Below are 15,081 nucleotides of genomic sequence, written 5' to 3'. Positions count from 1 at the left end.
TGTACTGACTGCTGCAGGTTGAGTACGGCATTGATAGTGGAATACGACATGAGATGACTGTTCAGGAAAAACTGAAAAGGCTGCCGCTGTTTGCTTTTGGTCCTGAGACTTCCACAGATGATGTATGTACACGTTTTAATATTTAGACCACTTCCATTATTGATTGCTATTGGGATGTTGAGATGGTTTCAACCAGTGTACCAAAAAGTGTTTATGAAAGAAAATTGCCTACCCTAGCTTTAAGTAATGACAGAATTCTCATTTTTGGGTGAACTTTCCCTTTAAACTTATGAAAACTTCATTATTAGAAAAACTAGACTGTAAAACAAACTAACAGCTCCCTCTAGAGGAGTTCTGCTCTTAATAAAACAGGCTGTCTTTCAACATGGACGTCATAACATTATTAATACAAAGACAAAACTTATTTTTACACAGTGTTGTGAAAGTCATTTAATCGTAGAAGATTTTAGAAAAATCAATTCTTGATTATGAAAAGTTATAAATTCAACATTGTTTTAGAAAGCTTAACAGCTTGAGTTGACTCTCTCCAGAAGAAAAAAAAAAACAATACTCAATTTTTTTTGGTTGTCCTTTGTTGCTTAAAATTGAAGAAACAGAATGAAAAAAATGAACCAATAGTTCACAACACAATGCCTGTCTTAAAAAGATGAAGACCATTGAAAACTTTCTTGACTTGACGACCAAACAGCAGAAGAAACCTTCTTTCTATCCTTACAAAAACAAACAAAAGAGGCCAAATACCTTAAAAAAACCCCAGAATCTTCCAAACTGGTTTTCAAGAGTCAAGAACTCATCTAGAGAGGGTGACGGTGTTACAGGTTCACTTATCAATATACCACTGTACATAAAGCTGAGAGCTGGTCTGAAGTTTGCTTTTGCAATTACAAGACTGAAAATGCAGTCCAACTGTGAAATCTAACTTCATACATTAAGTGGCCCTCAATGACAAGACTGTCTCAGGCCCACAAGCAGTTCATTTGGGAAGGGGTACGGATGCATTGGAGTTCCAGATGAAGCAGGGTCAGTAGGTGGCAAGGGTCTGAGCCGAAGCGACGGGCTGGATCACCGGTTCATGGGCCTCAGGAGCTCTGTGGCTGTGGCAGCGTCTGGAAACAGGTTATGGTACGTAGGGAGGGGTACGTAGGCAGCTGTGATCATTTTCCCTGTAAAAAGGAAAGCAATTGCGTTTAATTGTCACACACAGCCCATTCAAGGCAGTCCTATAAAAGAGAAAAACTTGGTCGATAGGAGAAAATGGGTTTACCTGCAAACCACCGCCCGTGCAGAGCGCTGACAACAGCCATTGCTACTGGGATGGTTGGACATTTTACATAAACATTTCCCTGCCAAACAAGAGCAAAAGTGAAGATGTCAATTTGGGGGTGGGGGGATTTTGGGAGGACAAAAGGCTTTAATGATCTTAAATGTAACCATAAAATGCAAGGGCGAGTCTCACAAAACACACACACAAAACAAGACCAAATATTAACCCTCATAATGCATTAAAAAGTTGTATACACCTGTTGCAATACTGGGACTGTTTGGATCTTGTGGAATGTAAGCTTTAAGTCATAATTTAATATTTTTCAACTAAAACCATATAGTATCTGATCAGGTCCTTCTCATTAATTTTTTTTTACATTTTGAATTTTTTTTTTGTGTGTGTGTGTGTGTGTGTGTGTAATATTCGGGATGCAACAATACAGTTAGTCCACGGTTCAATACATACCTCGGTTTTTAACCACGGTTTTCGTTTTGGTTCGGTTCTGATGGCTTGTCACATACATTTTTTGTTATTCTATTCTTAGGTGACAGGAGCAGCAAGAGGTTAAGGAGAAAAAATACTTTTTTTTATTGCAATACTCTTTCTTTATTTTACTTAAAAGAATTGAAAAACCTTACTTAAACTTAAAACTTTATTTAAAAAAAACCCTTTCCTAGTGCACATTCCTAGTGTATTGGATAATATAAAATAAATATATATAAAGATTTACACTGGCAGCTCAGAGCTGTACAGCTGCATTTAAGTATGAAATTGAATGAATGAAAAACAAAAACAAATAAAACAGAAAAATAAAAATAAAACTACATAGACTTCACTATAAAATATACACTGATACTTATTAAAGCTACTGTATTAGTTTTTCAGTCAAGAGCAGTGAGTGATTTTCTCTTTGTCTTTTGTTGTTGTATTAACATTAAAGGTATATTTCACTCAAAAATGAAAATTCTGTCATCGAGAAATAAATACAGGTTTGGAACAATATTAGAGTGAGTAAATAATAACATCATTTTAGAGGTGAACTGTCCCTTTAAGGACAGCGTGTTCACTAGGCTGTGCTGTCAATTTAAGACCTGCGTGCATCTAATATACAGACACACACGATTTTACTTTCACTTTAGACATAACCGACTGTGTTTATGTTAACCTGGCGTGTATTTGACAGTATTAGCGCAGTAAGACGACTATTTAGTCCTGTAATCACGTGTTTGACAGGCTTTTAGTGCGCGCGCTCTGAAAAGCGCATGTAAAAAAAGTGCATGCGAATGAGCCGACAAGGCTTTAAAACGCATGCAAATAATGAACTTTGGTGATTGTGAATAACTCTAGTGTTCTGTGAGTATAACTGTACCACTAACGTGTGATGTGAATGTATGTCGCGTTGTTCAGTATTGGGATGGAGGCAAATTATAGAATTTGTAGAAAAATAATTAATTAAATGCCCGAACGCAAAAGGTGTAGCAATTTAGTTTAAATTGTTATATCTCACATTTTTTATTTAAAAGTGAGTCTTAAAACATCCAAAGTTAAATTTTTGTACTAAAAACTATGGATATGCATTAGGAGGGTTAAAGGTGGAAAGAGATCTGACATGGACTTTACATTTCAGCTGCAATTTTAACAGCGGTATAGACTTTTATAGCCACTGTATAAAGGTGATCACTTACTTGAGCAGAGTTCTTGTCGACGTATATGTGAATAACTCCTCCATGTTTTTTGCACTCTTCGATGACATCATCCTGTATCTCCATGTCCCAGCCAGGTTCGTTTTCCCTACAAAGCAACACATCAAAAAGTTTATTTTAACCAGGACACATCTTATTTGACATCATACACCATATAGTCATGGAAAGTTTTAATAATTAGTGCAACTCACATTTGTGGACTGAACATGTTGGAGAGCTGTAAACAGTGTGTGGCTAGAGGCTGGGTTGGAAGGTTCATAGCTTGGTTCATCCCGTGATTAGAAACAGGAGGTGCGGATGAGGCTGTAAGAGGCACAAAATCACAAATAACTGTTACGATCACAGGTAAGCATTACATCACTCATGCGATTCGGGAAATACAGTGGGGCAAAAAAGTATTTAGTCAGCCACCAATTGTGCAAGTTCTCCTACTTAAAAAGATGAGGCCTGTAATTTTCATCATGGGTACACTTCAACTATGACAGACAGAATGAGAAAAAAAAAAAATCCAGAAAATCACATTGTCTGATTTTTAAAGAATGTATTTGCAAATTATGGTGGAAAATAAGTATTTGGTCACCAACAAAAAAGCAAGATTTCTGGCTCTCACAGCTCAGGCTCCTCTGTCCTCCACTCATTACCTGTATTAATGGCACCCGTTTGATCTCGTTATCAGTGTAAAAAGACACCTGTCTACAACCGCAAACAGTCAGACTCCAAACTCCACTATGGCCAAGACCAAAGAGCTGTCAAAGGACACCAGAAACATAATTGTAGACCTGCACCAGGCTGGGAAGACTGAATCTGCAATAGGTAAGCAGCTTGGTGTGAAGAAATCATCTGTGGGAGCAATTATTAGAAAATGGAAGACATTCAAGACCACTGATAATCTCCCTTTAAGCCAGTACATGTCCGGGTCCGTCTGAAGTTTGCATTTGGAGGATCCAGAAGAGGATTGGGAGAATGTCATATGGTCAGATGAAACCAAAGGAAAGGAAAGAATGAATGGGGTCATGTATCGTGAGATTTTGAGTAAAAACCTCCTTCCATCAGCAAGGGCATTGAAGATGAAACGTGGCTGGGTCTTTCAGCATGCCAATTATCCCAAACACACCACCCGGACAACGAAGGAGTGGCTTCGTAAGAAGCATTTCAAGGTCCTGGAGTGGCCTAGCCAGTCTCCAGATCTCAACCCCATAGAAAATCTTTGGAGGGATTTGAAAATCCGTGTTGCCCAGAGACAGCCCAAAACATCACTGCTCTAGAGGAGATCTGCATGGAGGAATGGGCCAAACTATCAGCAACAGTGTGTAAAAACCTTGTGGAGACTTACAGAAAACGTTTGACCTCTGTCATTGCCAACAAAGGGTATATAACAAAGTATTGAGATTAACTTTTGTTATTGACCAAATACTTATTTTCCACCATAATTTGCAAATAAATTCTTTAAAAATCAGACAATGTGATTTTCTGGATTTTTTTTTTTCCTCATTCCGTCTCTCATAGTTGAAGTGTACCCATGATGAAAATTACAGGCCTCTCTCATCTTTTTAAATGGGAGAACTTGCACAATTGGTGGCTGACTAAATACTTTTTTGCCCCACTGTAAGTCAATTGAAATAACTGTCACTGCCACAAAAATGTACTGTTAGCCTTCTGAAAAACAAATAATTGGTGGGAACAGGACAGCAGGTCAACAAGCTCTGCTTGGATTTTTCAAATCTCCTCTGGAGGCAAATTCTCAAGACCTCAGTGCATTTCAAATTAACCACATCAGCAACATAGGCTCATAGGATATGTGACTCAGATCCAATTTGTTTTTATAACAGTGTGAACAGCACAAACCACATGGAATCTGATCTTTTTATTCTGATTTGGGCCACTTCCATATGTGGTCCTTAATCAGATACAGGTCTGATGTTTTGCAATGCGACTTCAGTTTGAACAGTCATATCTAGGGGTGTAACCATACAAATCGTGATATTTTAAGACAAAATAAAGAGGTTTTTTTTTTTTTATTACTACTTTATTATCAAAAGAATATTTTTTTTTTTATAAGGGATGCACAATATTGTATTTTTGCCAATATCCGATATACCGATATTTTTCAACTCACTTTGGCCGATGCCGATACCGATATATGTTTATTTTTTCCCTCCACCATTTTGAGCAAAAAAATAATAAATTTCATTCTGGTTTCAGGTTTCTGTGGTCTCCTTACTAAAAAGATACTTGTTAAAGTTAAATAAATGTTAATATAAAGTTCTTTTTAAAATAAGAGTATATTTAAAGCTCTGAAAATAACAATAATAAAGTCAGTAATTTTTCACCCAAGACAGATGCAGTTGTAACCTTAATATTTTATTTTTGGATTTAATGTTTGGGCACATGAAATAGGGGTGGTATGGCATCAGTTGATGCGGTCTTTAGCTTCAAATAAAAAAAAGAGAGTGGGGAGACGCGATTGTGCTCGTTTTGGGCTAGTTTTGTTAGTTGTTTTGTAGTTACCCTGTGTTGACGGTCATGTCCTTCTATACACGCATTCACAAATTCAAGGCAACATTTAAAAACTGTAAATATAAATCACCATACATGCAATGTATTTGCTTGTTTTCACTCCAAGAATGACCGGCTTACATGATCTTATCGCTATAGCACTCCTTGCACACGTGAGTTATTGCAGGCGCATATCAACACGTTATCATATCGGCAAGGCATATCGGCATAATTTTTTTATATCGGCCATGCCGGTTTTTATATTTTAAGCCTTTATCGGCCGATTCCGATGTTGTGCCGATAATATTGTGCATGCCTATTTTATAATCCACAAATATTTCACCATTGCCAGCTTCAGATGATCAATGCAATCAATCACAGCTCTAATCGCAAGCAATCGTGTAAAAATGACTATTCCCAAAATGTAAATGGTTAGTTCATCCAAAAATTAATTCTGCATTTACTCACTCGTGTTGTTTTAGTGCATCACGCAAGCATCTCTTGTAAATCTGTTCATCATATAAAGCCATCGTGTCTCTTCAGAAGACTTGGATCTGGATTAGACCACTCGATTGATTATTTTTACGATGCCTTTATGACATTTTTTTGGATCTTTTAAGTTTTAGAGGAATGGACTTTAAATGGACAGACAGAATCAGATCTCTCAGGTTTCATTAAAGGGGTGGTAAACCACGATTTCACTATTCTAACTTTAGCTAGCGTGTAATGTTGCTGCTTGAGCATAAACAACATCTGCATAGTAACAACGTTCAAAGTTTAAAGCAAAGGGAGATATTTGCTTTTAAAGAAATCAGTTTCTAAGCACTACAGCAAACGGCCGCTAGGCGACTACAGACATTCCTCCAGGGTTGGTGACATCAACAGGCTCAATATTTACATAAACCCCTCCTCCGAGAATATTAAATAAGGGGGGGTGAGGCCATTTTGTATCGCGGTGCTATTGTGGTATAGTTAGGCTGGAGTGTTGTTGCCGCGATGCCAAGGAAACGCTGTTATATTCATCCGGATTGCAGGTCTGGGGTACTTGCTCTGTTCAGCCTTCCTTGGGACGGGGGTGCCTTGCAGAGCGTTTAACATACAGCATGTTATATGCACGTGTGTATGAGACAGCGGGGAACAGGCGCGCGCGGGGCTCCCTGCAGCACATCTTACGGAGGAAAACATCCACCGTTTTCGCGATTTCAATGCCGGATTTGCACAACGTCTGCTGCGTGAAAAAAACACTGCCAGTGCCTGGATGCACGACGCGCGCGCTGCACATTTCACGGAGGACAACTTCCACAAACTTCGCGAGTTCAATACAGGATATGCACAACCTCTGTCCTGAAAGCTGGAATTTACAAACAGAAGCTGTTTACGGGCCACAACCTGTAAGTCTGATTTATTTTTCATCGATGTGTTTTCCTGTAATAGGTTGTACATTGTAGCAAGGAAGTAAACAGATGACAACGCTGTTCTGCAAACCAGTCTGTTAAATGCTCATTCATACTTAACGTTATCCGACGAACACCTAACGTTACAAACACTAACGTTAAAATCTCAACAGCGAACCTGGCATTAGTGTAAATGATTCTTTGATTAGAGCTTTTATGTATTGTTTATCTACAGGCTTGCTAAACATGGTTCTGTGTGATTTGGCTAACTTACTAGTAAAGCCAGTGCTTAGTGTTCGTTTTGGGTTAGTTCTTGCGACAGATATTTGGCTATAATCGTTCTAAAAATACAAAAGTTAAAGTGCCATTCAGTAGCGATCACTATAGATCCGCAGTCTTTACTCTTGAGGACTGAACAGGTTCTGCTCGATCATCTTCACTCAAATGTTCTGGGTCTGATTGGGGCTCATATGGTTTTATTGACGCCATTGTTTCTAATACTGACCAAAGCACAGCCTCCGATAAAGGTAAGGGGTGTGACGTTTCCTACAAACGTGCACTAGGCGGTTAGCGAATCACAACACACTGGGCCAGCTAACCAATCAGAGCCCATCGCGTATTTTTGAGGGACTGGCTTCATACAACCCGGAAAGCATCAGACCGTTTTACAAGGAGGGACAGAGCAGTGTAGAATAAAGGTCAAATATATGAAAAATAAGGATTTTTTTTTTAAAACGAAGCATGAACACATGTTACAGTGCACCCCACAAACACAGTCAAGCCTTCAAAAGAATGTGTTTTACCACCCCTTTAAAAATATCTTCATTTGTGTTTGGAAGTTGAACGAAAACCATGTAGGTTTGAAATTACATGAGGGTGAGTACATGATGACAGAACTGACATTATTTGGGTAAATTATACCTTATAAATACAGTAAGTTGAGCCTTGGATTAAACTAACTATAAATCATGAATCATATCTTTTACATCAACGAAACATATCGCGATATATTGACATATAACGATTAGGGATGAAACGATTACCGATTTCACGATAAACCACGATAAAATTTAGTGACGGTTAGTAATATCGTATAAAATTTAATTATCATTAAAACCGCGTGTGATTATCACGATTGTGAAAACTCGCGGTAAATCTTGTCCAGTCAGCGTCAGTTTGGCGCAGCGCACCGCTGTTTGAATGAGAAGAAATGGCAGAAGGCAGTGACAGCGCCGGGAGATTGATCCGATTTCTAAAAGGACCAAATCTGAGGCGTTGTCATTTTTTGGCTTTTACAAAAGTCCTGAGGGGAACTTAAAGGGTTAGTTCACCCAAAAATGAAAATTCTGTCATTAATTACTCACCCTCACGTCGTTCGAGACCCGTAAGACCTCCGTTCATATTCGGAACACAAATGAAGATATTTTTGTTGAAAGCTGATGGCTGAGAAAGGCCTCCATTGGCATTCAGTACACTTATACTCCCAAGACGGATAAAAGGCACTCAAAACATCGTTACAAAGTCCATCTCACCACAGTGACTCTACAATAATCTTACGATGCGACGACAATAGTTTTTGTGCGCAAAAAAAATCAAAATAACACCTTTATCCAACTTGTTACTGCCTTCCGTGTGTGCCTCCACGACGCATGCGCGAGAATATGACGCAGATCCGGCGTTCGGACAGATGACCCAGAAGTGATTTGTTTACAATCAGAGGAAGACGCACGTATCTCAGCTGTTGGATTCTACATTGATCGTGCTTTAGGTCTCGGCGTAGTGCTCAAAATGGGGTTAGAGTGTGCATTTCATGGAATCCCGAGCCCCGGCGCTACGTCATATTCTCGCGCATGCGTCGTGGAAGGCAATAACAAGCTGGATAAAGGTGTTATTTTGATTTTTTTTTGCGCACAAAAACTATTGTCGTCGCATCGTAAGATTATTGTAGAGTCACTGTGGTGAGATGGACTTTGTAATGACATTTTAAGTGCCTTTTATCGGTCTTGGGAATATAAGTGTACTGAATGCCAATGGAGGCCTAACTGAAGCCTTTCTCAGCCATCAGCTTTCAACAAAAATATCTTCATTTGTGTTCCGAATATGAACGGAGGTCTTACGGGTCTCGAACGACATAAGGGTGAGTAATTAATGACAGAATTTTCATTTTTGGGTGAACTAACCCTTTAATCGAAGATGGTCACCCTGTCTGCAGAACATGCCAGGAGAAAGTCGCTGTAATAGGGGGAACACTTCAAAACTACGAACGCAAGGCAAGTGGACTTTGACCTCAATACCAAAACTACGTCTGAGAGATAATAACGTGAAGCGAACTAACAAATTCAGACAAGACTAAGGTGACATTTAAGGGATAATAATCAGGCTTGACATTAACAACAACCGCCATTTGCGGGTGTAACGTAACGTTATTTCGGCTGCACACTAGCCACTCTGGCTGTTGAATGCAATGTCTCATAATCAGAGGCGTTCAGATTAGCCGGGGATATGTTCAGAGCACCCGCCGCTCTCACTCGCTGAAATCTACACTAAAAGCGGAGATGTGTGTGCGATGTACGCAGGAGATTCACTCATCATACAGAGGTTGACTGTTTTAGTTCTATTTCAGCAGCGAAAATAGTTTCAAACAAAAACAGAAGAGCTACAGCGCATCTGATATGACTGGCATAACACTGGCGAATTTAGGGACCGTCTCTAAAGTTACATACAACCTTGGTAACGTTATACACGTTTCTGACTTCAATAGCATTTGAAGAGAATGACAGTCATAAAACTGACTGTAAAGTGATCATTTAGGTGTCAGGTATGATGCACACATTTTGATATTGAATCAAATAAACTGTCAAATCAAACGGAAATATGGATATGCATTATTTCACCAGGATACTGTTTGGGCTCTTACACAAAATATGCTAGATTTAAATGCATCATTGCTGAACACTGATGAGAATATTGCTTGAGAATATATTTACAGAGATAATATTAGAGATTATATTTATGACAAATTATTATTATTTATGCGTTCCTATTGACAACGGCCATTATAAGGAAGGAAATCCCACAGAATCTAGCTTAAAAAAGTGCATAGAGCTGCTTTAGTTATTTGTTGTTTGTTGATTTTCAAATATAAAACTTGTTGAAATGTTTTAAGTGTGTGCATCTGTTCTATTTGAACACTTTCATCTCGTTTGAACAAAACCGTGATAATATTGATAACCGTGATAATTTGGGTCACTATAATCGTGATGTTAAATTTCCATACCGTTTCATCCCTAATAACGATGTATCGTTACACCTCTAGTCATATCAGAGTTCAAGCGACTTTTAAGTCACTCTAGATCAGTGTTCTGGGGACCTCCCACGCTTCACCTTTTGTATGTCTCCCTCATCAGACAACCATTTCAAGTTTTGCAGTCTGTACTGATGAGCTGATAAGTTGAATCAGATGTGTTAGGTGAGGGAGACATGCAAAATGTGCAGTGGTGAGGGGTCTCCAGGACAGGTTTGAGAAGCACTGCTCTAGATCGACATTAGTCACAAATGTGTACTGACGGCAGTCACTTTAAAGATTTTACATACTGGTAGTTCATTGGTCACTCTTTAAATGTGGATGCAAAAGTAGTCAGTGGAGGGATAGTGAAGTGCTTGACTAGAGCAGTGACTGCTCTATACAAAAGTCCTTGTTGGACTTGCTCATTCTCTCCTCATCTGCACCCAACTTTTCTACTAAACACAAATCACCTTATAATTGGACACGTAAATGCTGACTTCAGTAACTTCTGCATTTAAGTCCATATGACAGAATGCCGTCCTTGTTTGTGTTACGTTTGCACAGTTTAAGATCGGGACCTGTTCACACTTTTAGCATTTTATTTAAAACATTTGAACAGCCTCATTGTAGGATTCAGGAATCGTATGCATCTTATATGAATGAGATATAAGTACAATGAGGTTGAGGAAGATCTGTGTATCTGTTTTCTCTGTTAATGCGAAAGATATGACATGGTTACTCATTGTATCTGCTATATAGACCAGATTTTGCATTCGTTTAGATCAAGGTATTTAGATCAATATACACAGCCCATTCAATGGATTCTAAGATAGGAATATTAAAAAAAGGACTCAAAGACACACCATTTGCCAGATTTCCAAAGGACACAGAGCCACTCATCTGTAAGGCCTGCTTGGCAGCGGCAGGAATCTGCAGTCCTGTGCCTAAAAAACATCCCAGAGACACATTTCAATGAGTTCACAACAAGGTAATACTATTTGGTAGGTTGAAACAGTCATTGGCACATATGAGAGACAGAAACACGCAGTGTTCAATCCGTACCTTCTGCGAGTCTTGCCATCAGCTGAAGGCGACCTGTCGTGCCCAAGTCAATGCCAGTTCTCTCCAGCTCATCATTGTCCAAGAATGAGCTGGCCGAGGAGGCATCCGAACGCTCTGTAACATGACCCACCTTCATTGGCCGTCCCGCAAGCTCAAAACCATTTAGCTGCTCCAGGGCTTTTTTTGCACATTCTGCATCTGCAAACTGCACAAAAAGACAGCTAATCAGCATGGGAATGGTGAAATAAGACTGTCCTCATCTTTTTGAAATGAAAGATTTATTAAAAAAAGCTGCAAAAATTGGTCATTCAGATATCATCACAGTAATGACCTCACAACTACACGATGAATTAAAATAAATCCAAAATCTCAACATAGCTTGGTGCAATTATTATATCACAAAGGTTGGGATTTAATTAAACAAATATATGCGCTGCATATGCTATGTAACGAGAAACGCCTATACACAGGATGTTTTCAACAAAAAGCGAAGATTTAAGGACTCCCTGCGGTTTTGCAGCCAAAATAAAAGCTTGAAGGATTATATTTTTATTTAAAAATAAGGAAATTATAGTAGTATTGAAGACAGAATATTAGTATTGTAAAATTATTATTATATTATTTTTCTTAAATACTAGATTTCTTAATTTTACAGATCAATTTAACAAGTTTTACAATAGTAATATTTCTTATTTTGTTTAATAACAACCATTTTTATTATTATTATAATATAGTCATATAAACATACATTTTGGCCAAATTGTACAGCTCACAAACAAGCACAGCAAACCTGGCGATAAAAAAAAGAAAGAAAACTATTTAGCTTTTTTTTTTTTTAATTATTATTAAAACAAACTGCAATTATATTCTTTCCTCAAATCGTGCAGACCTACTCCAAGGACCAATAAGGAAGGACCAGCATTTGAGTAGTCATCCACTGACTGACTAGAATAAAATGTGGCATGGCTAAAGGGGCCATCCCTTTACCATTAGTAAATTTGGATTTTGATGAACTCACTGATATGAAGCCATATCCTTTCGACCTGCCCGTCTCACTGTCCATCATTAGCTGGATGCCCTCAATCTGAAAAGAGAAAAATAACTCAGAAAAATTAGCAGATTCACCCCATGTTAGTTTTATCCGGGTTTAACTGCTTATGCATGCAAAACCAATTTTCAAATGCCAACCACACCTTTCCGAACGGCTCAAATATGCCCCTGAGCATGTCCTCAGTTATATTGAAGTGCAGGGAGCCCACATACAGCCGCATGGGCCCTGCACCACCTCTCTGGAGCATGCTGGCCATGGCTGCGGCTCTGTTTTTCTCAGCCTGAAATATGCAAACAATTCAACAAAATGATTTGCATGCATTGGATTAGTAATTCAATCCGTTGCGTTAATGCACTGACCTGCGAAGCCTGGACTATGATAGGCACTCCCAGAACTCTCTGCCCCGTCAGGCCGATTGCCAGCGGTACTGAAGTGGCCTCCACAAACTCAATGTAGGCAATGCCCTTTGACCTTCGAGAGTTTCTATCCGAGATCATCCTTACGTCACGGACCTTAAAAGATGGATATATTCAATATATTAAGGAGAAAAAGGACACAAAAATTGCAGCCAAATCTGGGGCATCATACTTTTCCCACTGCGGAGAAGAATTCTTCCAGATCTCTGGGTCTAATCCTGGCAGCAAGCTGCATGCAGAACACTGTACGGGCGTCTCTCTCCTCTGGGCTCAGATTATCTATCGGTTGCCTGTTTGAAGAAACACACGTTATCAACCACTGAAACAAGTCATTCCCTCTGGAAAAAAGCTAATGACAGCAAATTAATCTCTCATGGACATTCCCGTGACATAAGCCATTCTGTAGTCATAAATAAAGATCATGACCATTTGATAAAGTTTTTCATGTATATTATAAACTACTAGGTTTGAATTCATATCTCTTGGCCACAAGATATTGCACTGACATTAAAATAATGTTTTGAGTTCTGTATAATCCAATACACAGTTACACATCTTATCTTTAGTAATGTCTCTCAGCCATCTCGCTTTCTACAGTCTTTCTTCAAAGCTCCCTATTGATCACTCCCTCTCCGCCCCCTATTGCTGATTGGCTACAAGTGTGTTGTGGTGCTCAGTCTGATGCACTTTCACAGCGTCTCTCAAATATCGCTTACTGCAACTTTAATAAATTATATTATATATTGCATTACTTTTTTCATGTCAGGCCAAATGGACCTTAACATTCTCTAATAAAATAATACATTGTGTTTTTGTGCATTTTTGACCATTTTGAACAACATTAATGAATTTAATCAATGACTCTATATTACGTCTACATTAATCCGGATACATTTGAAAATGTCAATTTCGTTTCAAAGTGCTCTCAGTCCACACTAGCGTTTTTCCAAAAGTTGGAAACATCGGAAAATGCTAAATTCAACGCGTAAAACCTCATAAAAGCGCACTGTTATGATACAGATGGAACAGGCTCTCAAAAGTTCTCACGCTATTCTTCAGGCACGATCATTTTATTTAGTAAATATCTCACCATTCACTGATGTGTCCAGGTCACACTCATTATATGAGTGATACAGATTTTTCTCTTTGTATGATTAAACATATACATATAACATAAAACATATGTTTTGTATGAAATGTAACTGTTCATGATTTGCCGCAGGACAGGAATTCTCGGTCATCTTTGCAGGATTGCGATATCAAGAGCAACTGTGTGAAAGTGAATAGCGGTATAAACATACATATCTATCGGTTCAATATTTTCAAAAAGCTCAGTTTCCACAGGACAGAAACACTGTCTCAATGTGGACGGAAGGCCAAAACAGAGAGAAAAAGATGCGTTTTCAAACAAAAACGTATTAGTGTGGACAAGGCCTAATTTTGATATCAAATAAGTAAATATGACACCAAATTTAGATAAACTCTGAGAATTACGAATCAAGTTAATAAAGTTAACATACTATAACATAATTAAATTATTTTCTGTCTATGATGGTGAACCTTTTAAAACTTTTTCATGTCAAGCCAAATGGACTGTAATATACTGTAATTTCTACATTACTTATGTAATGAGCTAATGGCAGGTTTACAGAGAGCTGTTGGCTTGATGTAGAGTATTACTGTGAGACGGAAGGTGAACGATTACCTTTAACACCTTTTAAAAATAACTGCATCCACCAGTTTCAGTTCCTCTTCTCATTTTATGCGCACCAAGATGGCTGATTTTGCTCTGCCTTATCTAGTAGGGCTGAACGATTTTGAAAAATAAATCTAATTACGATTTTTTTTTTTTTACCAATATTGTGATTGTGATTTAATTTACTATTTTTTTTAAGCTCTTCATCTTCTGTTTTATGCAACAAAGACAACCATTGTATAGTATGACCAACACAATATCATATAGATTATACAAACTGCCAGGCCTATATGTTACAGGGCCTATATGTTACCTGGGTCAAAATGGTCTTCGGTGGTGGCTGACAGACATAATCATCCACACACACACAGTAAAAAGTACCCTACCCATGGGATCTGAGAGTCCAATAAAGACAATAAACTTAAAATGAATGCAATGAAACAGTTTGTGATTTTCGCTTATCTTATTCTGACATCTCATATTATGCATAATTTCTTACCTTGATGTTTGTTTCTTTTGTTCGTCATTGTTTACCCTTGGTTGCTCATTCTTTTTTTTTGGCCCCTCATTTTCTTCGGGACTGCGGCTGAGAATTATTCAGTTTACAACCTCTTCCAAATTATATATAGACTATGCAATTATCAGACACAGATATTACCGGTCACTCTCACTGTCATGCTTTCTTGCCCTCT

At 38.3% G+C, this 15,081-nt stretch overlaps 1 protein-coding gene across 1 annotated transcript in view; it reads right to left on the bottom strand.

Annotated features, from left to right (window-relative positions):
- Positions 1 to 435: 435 nt before the first annotated feature.
- rbm39b (RNA binding motif protein 39b) overlaps positions 436 to 15,081 on the bottom strand; it is a 28,701-nt gene continuing 14,055 nt past the window's right edge. Inside the window, 11 exon segments of the mRNA XM_079827573.1 lie at positions 436 to 1,184; positions 1,286 to 1,364; positions 2,971 to 3,076; positions 3,180 to 3,291; positions 11,028 to 11,108; positions 11,227 to 11,431; positions 12,245 to 12,310; positions 12,420 to 12,557; positions 12,637 to 12,789; positions 12,866 to 12,983; positions 14,889 to 14,975. Of these exon segments, the coding sequence (XP_079683699.1) occupies positions 1,084 to 1,184; positions 1,286 to 1,364; positions 2,971 to 3,076; positions 3,180 to 3,291; positions 11,028 to 11,108; positions 11,227 to 11,431; positions 12,245 to 12,310; positions 12,420 to 12,557; positions 12,637 to 12,789; positions 12,866 to 12,983; positions 14,889 to 14,975 (1,246 nt within the window). The 3' untranslated portion in view covers positions 436 to 1,083.

This window comes from Gobio gobio (assembly GCF_949357685.1).
Source record: "Gobio gobio genome assembly, chromosome: 10".
NCBI classification, from domain to species: Eukaryota; Metazoa; Chordata; class Actinopteri; order Cypriniformes; family Gobionidae; genus Gobio; species Gobio gobio.
This window is presented reverse-complemented; position numbering and strand designations above follow the sequence as displayed.